The sequence below is a fragment of the Chelon labrosus genome, assembly GCF_963514085.1.
Source record: "Chelon labrosus genome assembly, chromosome: 18".
Classification (NCBI taxonomy): domain Eukaryota; kingdom Metazoa; phylum Chordata; class Actinopteri; order Mugiliformes; family Mugilidae; genus Chelon; species Chelon labrosus.
In genome coordinates this window covers 14,975,119-14,988,821 of record NC_140351.1, presented here as the reverse complement: position 1 = coordinate 14,988,821, position 13,703 = coordinate 14,975,119, and the positions used below count along the sequence as shown (strand labels likewise).

The 13,703-nt window shown below is 41.1% G+C and overlaps 1 protein-coding gene across 2 annotated transcripts in view; it reads right to left on the bottom strand.

The window, feature by feature from the left end:
• The window catches only part of LOC311503458 (cadherin-7-like), a gene marked incomplete at both ends in the record, with an annotated part of 102,970 nt that overhangs the window by 63,229 nt on the left and 26,038 nt on the right, over positions 1-13,703 (bottom strand). For both annotated transcript variants that reach the window (XM_084566183.1, XM_084566184.1), the window contains one exon: positions 1,292-1,586. In XM_084566183.1, coding sequence (XP_084422309.1) covers positions 1,292-1,586 — 295 coding nt within the window. The remainder of the gene's footprint in view (positions 1-1,291; positions 1,587-13,703) is intronic.

The window sequence follows — 13,703 nt, the reverse complement described above, 5'->3', positions numbered from 1 at the left end:
CTAGTATTTTAGGTGGTGATTACATTTTCATCTAGTGCAACTAAGGTTCAGCTAATTTTTCTTTGTATAACAGTCCTTACATTAGCGCTACTTGTGTTGTCCTTTCCTAAATGGCAAATTTTTACCAGCATTCCTATGCTAACATGCTAATATGGAATGCTGGTAAATCTCACCTGCTTAGCACCACTAGGTTAGGATTGATAGGGTGAGATTAGCATTTAGCCCAAGCCACAGTGTAGCTAAATGTACCCCTGACAGAGCTGCTAGCATGGCAGTAGACTAAACTACATGAGATAATCGTTATAACTGCTCAACGCCAATGTGCCAGCATTAGTATTTGTAGAAGGTTAGCGTGCTGAGATTAGCATTTAGCTCAGAACACCAGTGTTATTAAATATAGCCAGACAGAGGTGTTAGCATGGCTGTAGACATGAAATTATGCCACAGTCATGCTAACAGCTCTGTCTGAAATAGGTAGTAAAGGTCTGATAGCTAAAACAAAATAGGTTAAACTTCAAAATAATAACTAATTTAATTAAAGCAGCCAAAGCTCACATTAGTGACCATGCTACTAAAATAATCAACATGAACTTTGGGAAGATTTGAGAATTTGAAAATATTTATTTTAATAATTAATTGCAATTAGATTTTATTGGGCTGTTGTAACTTTTATTTATGTCATTTTTTTCTGTTCTTTTATTTTTTTCTAAATGTCTCCTGGAAATGACTAAACTATTACACAAATAAATTGCATTTGCCTTGAGTCAAGCTCCAAGGGCATCTCTGTATTTGAATCTTCATGCTTTCAACAAATGAATGAATGACGGTTTTTGAACGCCTAGAAAAAAGTTAATAGCAGAGAAGTCCATTTCCTTATTTATCAGCATATTAAAGGGACAAAAGGAGCCAGAAGACCTGCATGCACTGACCAAAGGTTGCCCGAATCAAAGAAATTTGACATGGACCTCAACTTGTGTGGAGTCCATGAACAAGAAGAGCTCCGTGCAGTTTAAATTGGGCCCAGTGTGATTAGCACATATTCAGACTTACAAAGTGAACACATTGGTATCCAAATTAATATTGCACACGTCCCGAACCCCCCCCCCCCCCCCCAGACCAGAGGAATGAAGGAGATGAAGGGTGAAATCAGTGAGGTGGAAAATTATCAAATGCAGATGTTGGAGAGAGTCAAGTCAAAGAGAAAGTCAGCGTAAGGCAGAGTTTAAAAGAGAGAGAGAAAATGACTGTCTTATGTTAAGGGATTCTATTTAAGACAAACAGGGAGGCTTACCTAAGGGGGACATTTCCGGTACACCTGCCAAGTATGGTCCATCGAGAAATTTGGGTTCATTATCGTTGATGTCCTGAACCTTGACTACAAACTCAGACCTGGGCTCCACAGGTAAATTGGTGAGTCGGTCTACAGCTTGAGCTTGGAGGGTGTAGTAAGCTTGTGCCTCTCGATCGAGACGCTTCGTAGCATGGATGTCTCCTGTGTTCTCATCAATGGTGAAGATGGAGGTGGCACCCTCGCCAGATAACACATACTTAACCTTGCCGTCTCCTTTGTCCACGTCTGAGTGTAACTGTTGGAAGAAAAAAAGAGAGTAATTGCAACGATGTGAGACTGCAAATAATCTATGGGAGCAAATACATCTTAAATGTTTTAGAGGTAATGCTTGGCTTAATAAAGGATGACTTGAGGGCTTATGACTTACAAGATTATTTCACTAGCAATGATTAAATAATGATTACACAAGTGAGGTTGATAGCTTGCATTTCCCATTCAGAGATAAAAAGGGATCCTGATTGAACTGGACTGGGATTTAAGCATTTTAGTGCACTCCATGTCGCTCGCATTATTTCATACATCTTTCATAAATACCAAATACGATTGTAAATGCTTTATAAAATATTGAATATTTAAACCATGCAAATTTCGACTGTCACATCTCTGCCGATATGTACAAACAACACAAGCAAAGGGAAACACGTCGTGTTTATTGGATAAAAATTCAAATCAGATCAAAAGATCAAAACATGCACGATTTATGCATGAATTACGTTACAAAAACCCCGTCGGGATTTGCATTTTGCTGCGAATAATGGGATGAAATGAAATACTTCCACTTAGTGTAATGGCAGTGTGGCTTGCTAACTAATGTGACGGTCATTACAAATGAAACCACCAATTTTCCATTAAAAATCCCTCAGCAATAACAAGTTCATCCGACATAAAAGGGAGTTTGAACCAATAAAACAATGACGAACCAAATGGTATTTCGTGCGTTTTCTGTCCACGGGTCCGTCATTAGGCTCGAGATAAATGGTTGCTAAGGAGACATCTATCATCTACGTTTTGCTTAGCAAGATTTATGCAAAGCTTTCTAAGCGTGGCTCAATTGTAAAAAACACCTGCTCAAACCACCACTTTGAATATTTGTGCTTCCATGTTCCTCTTGTTTATGCTATTTGGATTACAAAGTGCCCAGGCGGTTTGATAGATATGAATGTTCCCTGTGCGAGTGGATTTATTAGATGAAACCCGGATATTAAAACTCAAATATGTATATTAGTTCCTTCTTAGTGGCATTAGGAACACCGCACAGTGTGGCTTTGAGCTTATCCACAAGCAAAAAGGATCCGACAGGTTTTTGTGCCTCCGAGGATCGATAGCAAGGGTCGAGTCGAGTATCTGACAGCCACGCTGTCTGATCAGTCCTTTTTAATCACCTTAGAAAGCATCCTTCCTTTAGTGGCAGACCAAATCTTTATATCAAACCTTGTTGTTCTCAAAACATGTGGGTCATGTTTCTTGGAGCGGCTAGGATAAGTAAAATTAAAAGCAGTTGTTAAGACGATCCACTCACAGGCGTATTGTATGGTTTTACAAAGAAGACAAGACAAACTTCATTTTGTATCGGCGAGCCTTTGTAGTCACGACGACAACGTTCTACGTGTGTCAGTGAGTAATTTCTGAAGAGCAAGTCAAGGCTTTAAAGATGACTTTAAGTCCCCTTCTCAAAGCACAACTCCGACCGAATAAACCTTGAACAGCCCTTTAAATTATCATGACAAGTAACCAACCTTGAATAATCGTGTTTGAAGTCAGTTGAGAGCTGCCTGATGACCATCAACCCCATCAACATGGATAACGTCAGAGTGATCACAGACACTCACTTATATCTATGGGGAAGGTCGTCACTGGGATTTAAAGATGGGCAGGCGGGCCATTTTTAGCTGTCAGTATTTAGCAGGTTGTGTATTTTTGTCTTTATCATCTCGCGCAAGACAAAACGCCTTTAAGTCAAGGCGTGCGGAGGGTTTATTCTTAACATTTGACTTTAAAAGTTGACAGAAAAAAATCAGTCGAGGTTGTAATAGCCTTACTTCAATAATGCTCTCAAATTACCAAGTGTTTTTAATGTTGTTGCCTCCGAATAAACGATATCAAGAAAGGATCGGGTTGAGTACATCTAAGTTAAAACAGTTTATTCTTATTGGAGGCGAGCGGTTTCCTGAAAGCATCAGGTACACATTGCCAGTGATTGCAAGGTAAACACTGCAAACTTAAAGGGCTACTCCAGCGAGTAAGTACTGCACTTTGACAAATCTGGAGGACTCACGAAACTCAAGAAGCTCTGAAAACATTTCACACTTCCACTCTGCAGCCAAGATAACGTATGAATTCCTCCGATGCCGGTTTGTGCACATTCCATACATACCTAGGAACCTTTTGCGAGCACTAGTTTCTTGTAGGACCGGTCGGAAAATTAATAATTATTTTTTTTATATATAATTGTAAATCAACTCAGGCGTCAAGGCGCCAGCATCTTTCTTCACATCTTCTTACCTTTAAAGTCTTTTTCATTTGTAAAATGAAATTTGTGTCTAAAATAGTTGGAGCGCTACCAACTCCAGTTTTATTGGATTCACAACAGAAGGTCACGGCTCATGTAATCTGCATAAACAGATATCCGGATATGAATGCAGACACTGTTGCTAATGCAAACTGAACATTTTCTACTGCTGCAGGTAAACATGAAAAGCACAGAAATGACAAAACTTTTGAAATTTTTTTTGATAGAAGATCAGTGATGAAACAAGAAGGAACAGCTACAGTGAGCTGTTAGATGAAGAGCTACATGCGACCACTGAATCAAGTGGCTTCATCAGTTCTAATCGGGGTGAAACCTCTTAAGTTTCACACCTTCAGACTGGAGTCGCTGGCTGATAATGGGTCGTAAGGAGTACCATTCATTGGAGCATGCTCCTGTTTCAACCCCAACTCCCGTTCTTATGTGAATGAAGAGGCTACTTCGGTAAGACGTGAAACATTTTCAAGAAAAATCAAGTCCAACTGCCCTTGTTGCGGCCTTTTTAGACATAAAATGAGAGTCTTGTTTTGTCTTTTGCTGCCCTCAAATTTCTGTAACTTGTCGTATTCAATCACATTTGTTGTTACCACCAGTAACTACTGGTGTCTCCAGGGGTGCACCATCAGGACAAGCAAACAAAGCAACTGTCTGGGGCCCCATGAGAAAAATGAGAAAAGGGGCCGGGTGGCTTCCCTTTGGCGCCACTAAGGGCTCCTTGAATAGTTTAGACTAGGAGGGGAAAGCACATGTACGTCTTTGCCTGAAGCCCCACAGAACCTATAGTCGCCACTGGCTTTATGGCGTGGACCTTTATTTTTGCGCAAACAGCAGCAAGGGACCTCAAGAGTAAGTGGACACTACTACAACATTAACAAAGACAGATATCGCCAGTCAGAGCTGCATGTGGAGACACACCTCATTCTTCAGTTATGCCTTGAGACTTTATTACTGCACGTGTTTGTATCGATGAGAAAATGATGATTCAGCAAAATGTTTCCATTTCGTCTCCGCAAGAAACGCGTATCTTCTACATAGTGCTAAAGGTTTAATGCAAAACTGTTAATACATGCAAAGAAAGATTTGGTAGCTCATTACAGGCAGGCTTCAGATCCTCAAAGGTTCAAATGATCAAAAAGCTCGTATGCCAGTTAAAACGGGACATTCCACACTCCTTGTCTTAGCTGTGCCTTTGGAGTTAGTCACTGAAATACCAAAATGCACTCAATTCACTGCTAGAAATTAAACCACAGCTCCAATGCCACATACATCCCCAGCGGTCTAAGCATGGGGAATACTAAAATAAACTTTACAAAACCAATTCAAACTGGTCAGGCAAATTCCCAAGACAAACTCTAGTTTTTGTGCAACGGCAAAGAGCTGATAAAGTTTTCGAGAAGCGGGACTCAAACCACATTGAGTCCTCCTGAATCTGAGATTTGTCAGTCACCTGGAACCTCCTTTGTCAGCACCCTTGTCAGCCTGGTCTGTTTCCTCCAGGAGCCTGAACTCCCAGTGACACTGAAGAGGAATGTTACCAGTGACAGCCAGAAAACATCCAGAGCCTTTTTCGCATCTCCGAGTGAATTTCCACCACCCCCAGCACCACGCAGCTGTGGTGCTTCTTAACTATCTTCGTAAACTCATAGAAAGAAGCCTGCCATTGCTTGGGCAGCGTGACATCTGGGTTCAACAATTCGTCACTTCCCAATCCCAGCCAACTACTGCTGATGAGAAAAGTCAGAGCAAAGCCTTGGACCCTCCCTACAGGAGTCATCCGAAGGTTTGCCAGAACTGCTTTACAAGACTTTTAATATCTGTCTTCCACCTTACCCACAGCTTCAGAGCCCAAACGGTGCAGGTGCTGGAAAACTCTGTGCTGCAACAGTTTACAGAGATAATATTTGAGTCATTTAACAATTTCTCTTATCGTATTTATTACTGTCGACATGGGAAAAAAATAGTATACATACACTGTGTATCGAACTTTTCAATTAAGTACTAACCTCTCTTGCTGTTTGTTGTGTAGAGCAATGACAAAACTCTTTTGTACAGCATTTCTTTTTTTATACAGCAATGTACTCATGCAAGATTATTGGCGAAACTCTTCTTTCAATTTATCTGTAAATGTCAACATCTCATTATGGGATAAATAACAATGGTATTTCAGATTGGAGCCAGCGCTGCAGGGGCGGAGAATGATTAGGTCAATATTATTTTGGTGGCTGCTGAAGTAGTACATGCTGAACAGAGGATACATCACCAAAGGTCTCTTATTAATGGAATCCATCAGCCCGCTGATGGATGCCACGCTGGGGGCGCGATGATTGCGCTGGCTGTGTCCTCAAACCCCGGCGCGCATACGTCGCCTCTCTTATGGAGCCGGCCGTGTTTATTCACCATCTCCAGCAGTCAGGAGCAAACCTGAGGTAAACTGTCAGTCTTGGAGAGAGTCAACATTTAATCTGGAGGAAGCCATCCGTGGCAGTTTGTTTCCAGTAAATGCCATGGACGAGAAGGACAAAGCCGACTGGCCACAAAGCATGAAAGCGGGGTCAGGGGTCGAGCACACTGTGTGGTCTTTTCAGTGAACTGTTTGGCTTGCTACATTTCCAAGGACACCAGACAGTGCAGCGACCGGCTCCACATGTTCCAGCTCCAAACCTCTTTGGCGTGGCGTCTTAAAAGTCCACTCTTGCCGAAGGCTTTTATCTCTCATCAATCTAAACGATTACATGTTCAAATCATATTACATTTACTGCTTCACTTGCCAAAATGTAAAAACTCCTTCTGTAATTCTTTTATTTGCTTCCCTTGAGGTAAGTGTAACAGTGTGCAGGAAGGAGCTGCACGGCGGTGCTCAAAGGCACTCCCAGGGATTGCGGGGGGGGGGGGGGGGGGGGGATCTGAACACGAACCCTTCTGAAATCAGCGCTGACACTTATCATCGCTTTGTATGCAGGCAGTTCTCCAGGGACCAGCCTGTTAGCTTTGTGTTTGCTTGTTTACCTTGCAGCAAGGGAGAAGGGTAAAAAAGCATAAAAGAGCCCATAACAACGCACTGATTCATGCTTGTCCTTCCACTAGAGCTACTGCACAACATGTTCAAATTGTTCTAGCGTTTGAATTTCCATTTCCCCTATTGTGTAACATGAAAATGCATGTTGGAGGACGTTCCTCTATTTGTCCATTTGGGCTGGAGACGCTGAAAGGAGAAAAGATGGGAGTCTTCAAATGAAACAAAAGACAACAACAACAAAAAGAGAAATAAAAAGGCTCAAACCCCAAGATGCACTTTTAAAGCTTTGTATTTCCGTCTCTCTTGAGGAGAGCGCATTTTCCTCTATTCAACGGTCTGCGTATGACCCTAAAAGGCTATAAAAAGAGTGAGCAACACCGGATACAGTGCAGTGGAAAAAAAGAAAAAAAAAAAGCCTCTGCTGCTGCACAAGAGGCCTTAATCAACAATCGCCCTCGAGATATTTCACAGAGCAGTTCGAACAGCGGGGCTTAACAGGGTCTCTACAAGCAAGGTAGTGAAACATGCGTCTCCAGCAACCCCAAAAAGAAAATGGTGGGCTCTGAAATCAGCACATAATAACCCGCCCCACGGTGTAAATCATACGGCATTTTGTTATAGCCAGCAGAATTCATGAATGTGTCAGTAAATGATGGCTGTTACCGGACCCTTAATACGTGCCATATGTAGAGACAGGAGGGCATTCATTAAAGAAAACATACATGAAACAACAGCAGACGGGGCAGAGACGGGTCATCCTGCCACGAAAAAAAAAAAAAAGAGCTAAAAATGTAGACGGGGGCTTCAGTGCAGCTGTCACCAACATCAGCTCCCGACATGCTTGGCTTTTCATCTATTCACTCAGCCATGTTCTGGTGAGTAGCCATGGTGCTGTGCTTTGAGAGAGGCTCGGTGGCTCAGGCTCTCCTCTTTCAATTTCAGGTTGGGAGGTCGTGGGATCCGCACACATAAGCTTATGCTTACTGCTTTAAATAAATAAATGGGGTTTCGCTTTTACACTTTTTATTTATTTGTGGAGATGGTTGTTGCAGTCTGTTCAGACTTTTGATTAAAAGCATTGTCAGAACTAGACAGTTCAATAAATGTTAATCCTTTTTGGCCCGAGTGATTGCGTTTGACACCCCTGACTTAGGAATACTGGGTGCGCCCGTACAGTGGGACCGTGTCGTAGCCACGCCCAGTTTTACGGTCTATTTTACTATAAATGCATTTCAAAATCAACATCATCTGATTTAAAGTGCACACCTGTTCTCGTACAGTCCAAATACCTGGATGTGTACTTGCTCCACCGGTTTTATCAAGGATGCATTGGGAGGTAACTTGGTACAACCAGGTATCCCAGAATGCACTTCGTATGAGTCATCGAGTACACTTCTGTCCCAATTACGGAACGACCGCACTGCGTCCTCTCGTCTGTACAGAGGCAAACTTGACAGTATCGAACTACCAAGCACACAAGTCAAAATTTGACACAAAGACACGTTGTACAGATGACTCTTTATGATCGATGGTGGTCCCACTTCATGTTCAAAAAAAATGAAAACATAATGTGCATTTTATGAGCACTTAAAGGCACTGGCTTCACTTTTCAGACCTAGAGGCTACATCCGTTTTTTTTTACACTATTTCGGATGAGATTACACTGTTTAAGGTTGTGATTCATTTGTGATTCTCTCTTTCTTCTGTCTGTACCCGGCTGGCCTTAGGCAGATGGGTCCCTCCATATGAGCTGGGTTCTGCTCAAGGTTTCTTCCTGTTAAAAGGGAGTTTTTTCTTGCCACCGTCGCCTTCAGCTTATCATGTTCCAAAATTTGTCCCATGTCCCTACGGCACATAATATCACTGTTTGTGGTTCTGAAACAGCAGTAGCGATCTAATGAAGATGGCAGCTGTTACAATATTCTACTGCGTCCCAAATGCCGTCTGTGTTTATTTGTACAGAGAGCATGAAATTGTAATCGGATCTTGACTTGTGGCCCGAGATGAATGTGACGCAAGCATTTTAATACCATGTGCGAACACATGTACTTAAGCCTGCCCACCAGGGATCAGGTTGCTCAGGATGCATGTTAATGCCAGGTTTGAACAGGGCCTTTCGGTCTGAACACGCATTAAAGGGGAATTACCGCTTTTTACAACCTGAACCTTATTTCTGGCTTTAAATACGATCATTTACTCACCCATATAACTTTGGTGTTATTTGGTGTTGTTCATCAGATATTTAGATCCTTGTATATCCATATAGTGGGAGTGACTGGGGCACCGAAACCCTGCCTCTAAATAACGCAGTATGATGATGATGACAATAACAGGTAACTCCGGACTCAACGGGGAATAGCACTAGTGTATCATAACAAAATATTGGTGAAATGAACAACAAACCGCTGCAGATAATGCGTTATTTAGAGGCTGCGTTTCGGTGCCCCAGTCACTCCCACTATATGGATATACCCGGCACTCCGCTGGATCTAAATATCTTCCGAACGACTCCAAATGACACCAAAGTTATATGGGTGAGTAAACGATTGTATTCTATGCCAGAAATAAGGTCCACGTTGTAAAAAATGGTAATTCCCCTTTAAGAGATAAAAGAATATGTAATCAGTGTTGTTTAAATTGTAATTTCATGTTTAATTGCCAGTTGTGTAAAAGATAAAAGCAGTTGCACTGTCAGTTGAAGGCAAAGCCCTAGAAGTTGAAGTGTGTATGTTGGCGGTGAAAGCAGTTTATAGTAGATTTAGTAACTGTGTCATTTTATTGTCATCTTAAAGAGTACCACACGTTTTTGTAATTTAAGAGAAATACTTCTTCCTGTCCCAAATGAGCTGATTACAAATGGGGCGACAAGACAGCTTAATGGACTTAAATCTGTACAAACAGATGTGTGTGATGGCTTGACAGCAGGTACAAAGCAAGTGCAGACAGCTCTGTTCAGAGGATAAATATGAAAATGCTGATGAGCGTTTTTTTTAGCACGGACGAGGCAGGTTTCACTGCTTTCTCCCCGGCGTGGCAACTGTTCACACAAAGAGAATCAGCTTTCAATCAGAGTCAGAAAAAATTACTTTCAGAAATCTGACTGCTGTTTGTACATTTGGTTTTCACCTCAGACAGCGTCGGCTCATATCTGCACCTGCTGACTGAGTCATAACACCAAAGAGATAATGGGTTCTGTTTCAGTGTGGGGAAATTGAAACAGGATTTTCAGAGAAATGGACCTTAACACCTTCAGTCAAGATCCCTAATGTTAAAAATTTCTCTGAACACATTCTTTTAAATCCAACCCCTTATCCGAATTTATTAAATCATGTTTCTATCAGCAAATGGGCATTAAATCGAAAACTAGCGTGGATGCGGGTGTCAGTTACATTTATTCATTCGATGATCTGTGCTGGATCTAACTCCAAAACATAACAACGCCGTTGAAGTGCACAAGAGGCTCTGCTTTTGACAAAATAAAACAAACCGATCTGACGAAAACCATGCAGCCGTCTGTCATGTTGTTGAATGTAACATGCTGTGCAAGTCCAAACTACGTCTGACTCCACTGGAAAAATAACTGACAGCGCACCGATTAATGATTAATGATTTTCGCAAACGCAGTTTTACCCACCAGGGCAGGCTCTTTTAACTTTTATTGCTTTACATTTAAGATATCTGCGATGCATTTATGACCAGATGAAACCTGATTTCTTTACATTCTGACTTGTGAGGATTGGCTCACTTGTGGAACAGAATCACATACAGTATATGTAGAATTTACTTTTGCCTATCTAAAATGTGATTTCTAATTAGTTGATCACCTTATAAATCTTTTTAAAACTCAGATTCAAGATGTCTTCGATGTAGTTTTATTCCAATAAAAGCAATTCCAATAAAACCTTGGGGCCTGAAAGTTGAAGCCAACATGGAAGTGCCAACAACCGTAGTTCCTCTAATGGCCACTTGAGGGCTGCTCTGTAGACCTACTCGTCAAAATGTCCAACTTTATAACGCAAATAAACACGTTTACAACGTGATGTGAAAAACAGTTTTGGCATCTTTAGATCATTTCTCTATTCGTGACAACTATCTGGTAATTTCTTTGATATTACACTCCTGTTTAAATTAAATCGAGGCTTAAAGGGGAACTGCTGTTTTTTACAACCCGGACCTTATTTCTGGCATAAAATACGATTGTTTACTCACCCATATAATTTTGGTGTTATTTGGAGTCGTTCGTCATATATTTACATGCGCATATATCCATATAGTGGGAGTGACTGGGGCACCGCAACGTAGCCTCTAAATAACGTGTTCATTTCACAAATACTTTGTTATGATACACTAGTGCTATGCCCCGTTGAGTCGAGAGTTACATGTTGTCATCATCCAGCATCTGTAGATTGACCTACTAACTTCTGACCTGGATGATGTCATCTCTGAGCGTCACACGCACACCGTGCGGCTTGTTTACTTGTAATTTCCTTCTGCTAGTTTTTTGTAACATGGCTGAATATTTTTCCGATTCTGAGGTTGTGGACAACGACTTTGTTTATGATGGACGCCCTTACTGTTCTGAGCCAGAGTATACGGATGAGGCAGAGAGAGGAACAGCTGGCCAAAGAACAACAAACTGCTGCACATCCGCGAATAGATAGCAGGTAACTCCAGACTAGCACTTGCGTATAATAACAAAATATTGGTGAAATGAACGACAAACCATTGCAGATAATGCGTTATTTAGAGGCTGTGTTGCGGTGGCCACGTCACTCCCACTATATGGATATACACAGCGCTCCGCTGGATCTAAATATCTTCCGAAGGACTTCAATTGACACCAAAGTTATATGGGTGAGTAAACGATCGTATGTTATGCCGGAAATAAGGTCCAAGTTGTAAAAAACAGTAGTTCCCCTTTAAAGTAATGCATTACTAAAGGTTTGTCTGCTTTGAGTGATAGGTGGTTGCCATGAAAGGCTGCTAGTTGTTTGCCTAGGAGTAACTCATCTTCCTCTTCTCCACTAACTCTCCATTTCTTTGCCTATTTTTGAATTAGCCAGGGGGGTAGGCAAAGTCAAGTACTGTCAAGATGGCGACGGCCGGAGCCAACACACTGAGCCTCAAAACTGCTCTTTGGGAATCAGTTGGGATTTGTCCATTTTTATAAACTGGCAAAGAATTAAAGGATTCTTTAATTATCTCTTATGAGATCATCCATTCAAAAGACAAAAAGATTATGAAAATCTTACATTTGAAATCTTAATATTTTGAAATTCAGCAGTGAACTGTGGAGTAAATCCTGCCAGTGTAATACATGACACAACAGCAACCGACTCCTCTGCCATCACCATATACTACTGCAGACAATAACAGCATCACTTGTATTTTGAAGGCTGAACAGAAGTACTGTACAGTAGTATCAGTGCTGATGTAAATGCTACAAGTAGTGTGATATCACACAGATGTAAATAGCTCATTCTACAGCAGGAAATACAACATCCATCACATCAAAGCTGCCCAACGTGAACTTTTAAATCCATTTCAAATGCGCCTAACATTTTCCTAATTTACTTTAGCACAACAAGGACGTGTTTAGAGGATCTCCTGACACACACACACATGTTAATTAAAGACATGCAGGAGTGCTTCCCAGGCCTTTCAGCCTGATGCCCCGCTGCCTTTTCTGGTGTGCCAGTCTCGCCACCATGCCGATTTGTCATCCACATCAATGAAAGTAATCAAGCTAGCAATCAGGGCAAGCGTTCACTTTATTTTTTTATTTTGTGTTTTTGCATGTGTATGTGCATGTGGCATTTAGCTGCCCTCATCACAGAGATGCACATAAATGGAAGACAGGAATAGGCATCCTTTTCAAAGTATTATGGGGCAGGGAATCAAAGCTTTTTTGTCACAGAAAGGCTCCTTTAGATGCTATCTTTTTTTTTTATTTCACGTGCAAGTGAGAGCAGGCTACAACTGACAGCCTATTGATGGACTAAATGAAAAAGAGGAAAGTGAGAAGTAAAGTGTATTTCCATATCGGGCGGCATCAGGCCGCAAAATCATCACTGCATGCTGGATCTAGACATGATTCATCTTGTCTGCAGGAAGCAGAATAAAAAGAGGGCAGAAAACTGGACACAGCAAAGTCCTCATGAGACAGCAATTTGCATTTAACCTTTCAGTCCCAGACTAAAGACCGTTTTATAATAAAATGACTCTAATTAGCTTTATAAATAGACGTAATGCACATTCTATTATTCAGAATATAACCAGGATTGTTTAAAAAAATCACGGTTTATATGATGTGAATAGAAAACAACTGCAACTAAATTCATTAAAGGACATTAATCCAACTAATTTGTTACATCTGTATGGAACTGATGAAGTAAAAAACAACATTTTTGATCTATATTTCAGGACTTAGTGCACATTATTCCTAAAATGTGCATTATACTTACAAAAGCATTATAACTAGGAATCCAAAGGGGAACTAAGGACATCAGCAACCACTCATAACTCCATGTTCTGGATTGAATTTTAACAACTACATCTGCAAAGTGGTCTCCAATAAAACTAGAGAAATTTCTTTGTGTGACATTGCTACAGGCATTTAAGTCACACAGACACAAAAACCACATACCAAGCAATAAAAAGACCTAATTTTTACATCTAAGGACAAGTACAGGATATAACAGTGCAGTACAAAAGGCTACAACGGGCTATAAATATCATTTGACACACTGTTCCGAACCTCTGGTCCCAGTCTCAGAGTTTTAAAAGCTCCAACTCTTCTCATCCAGTAT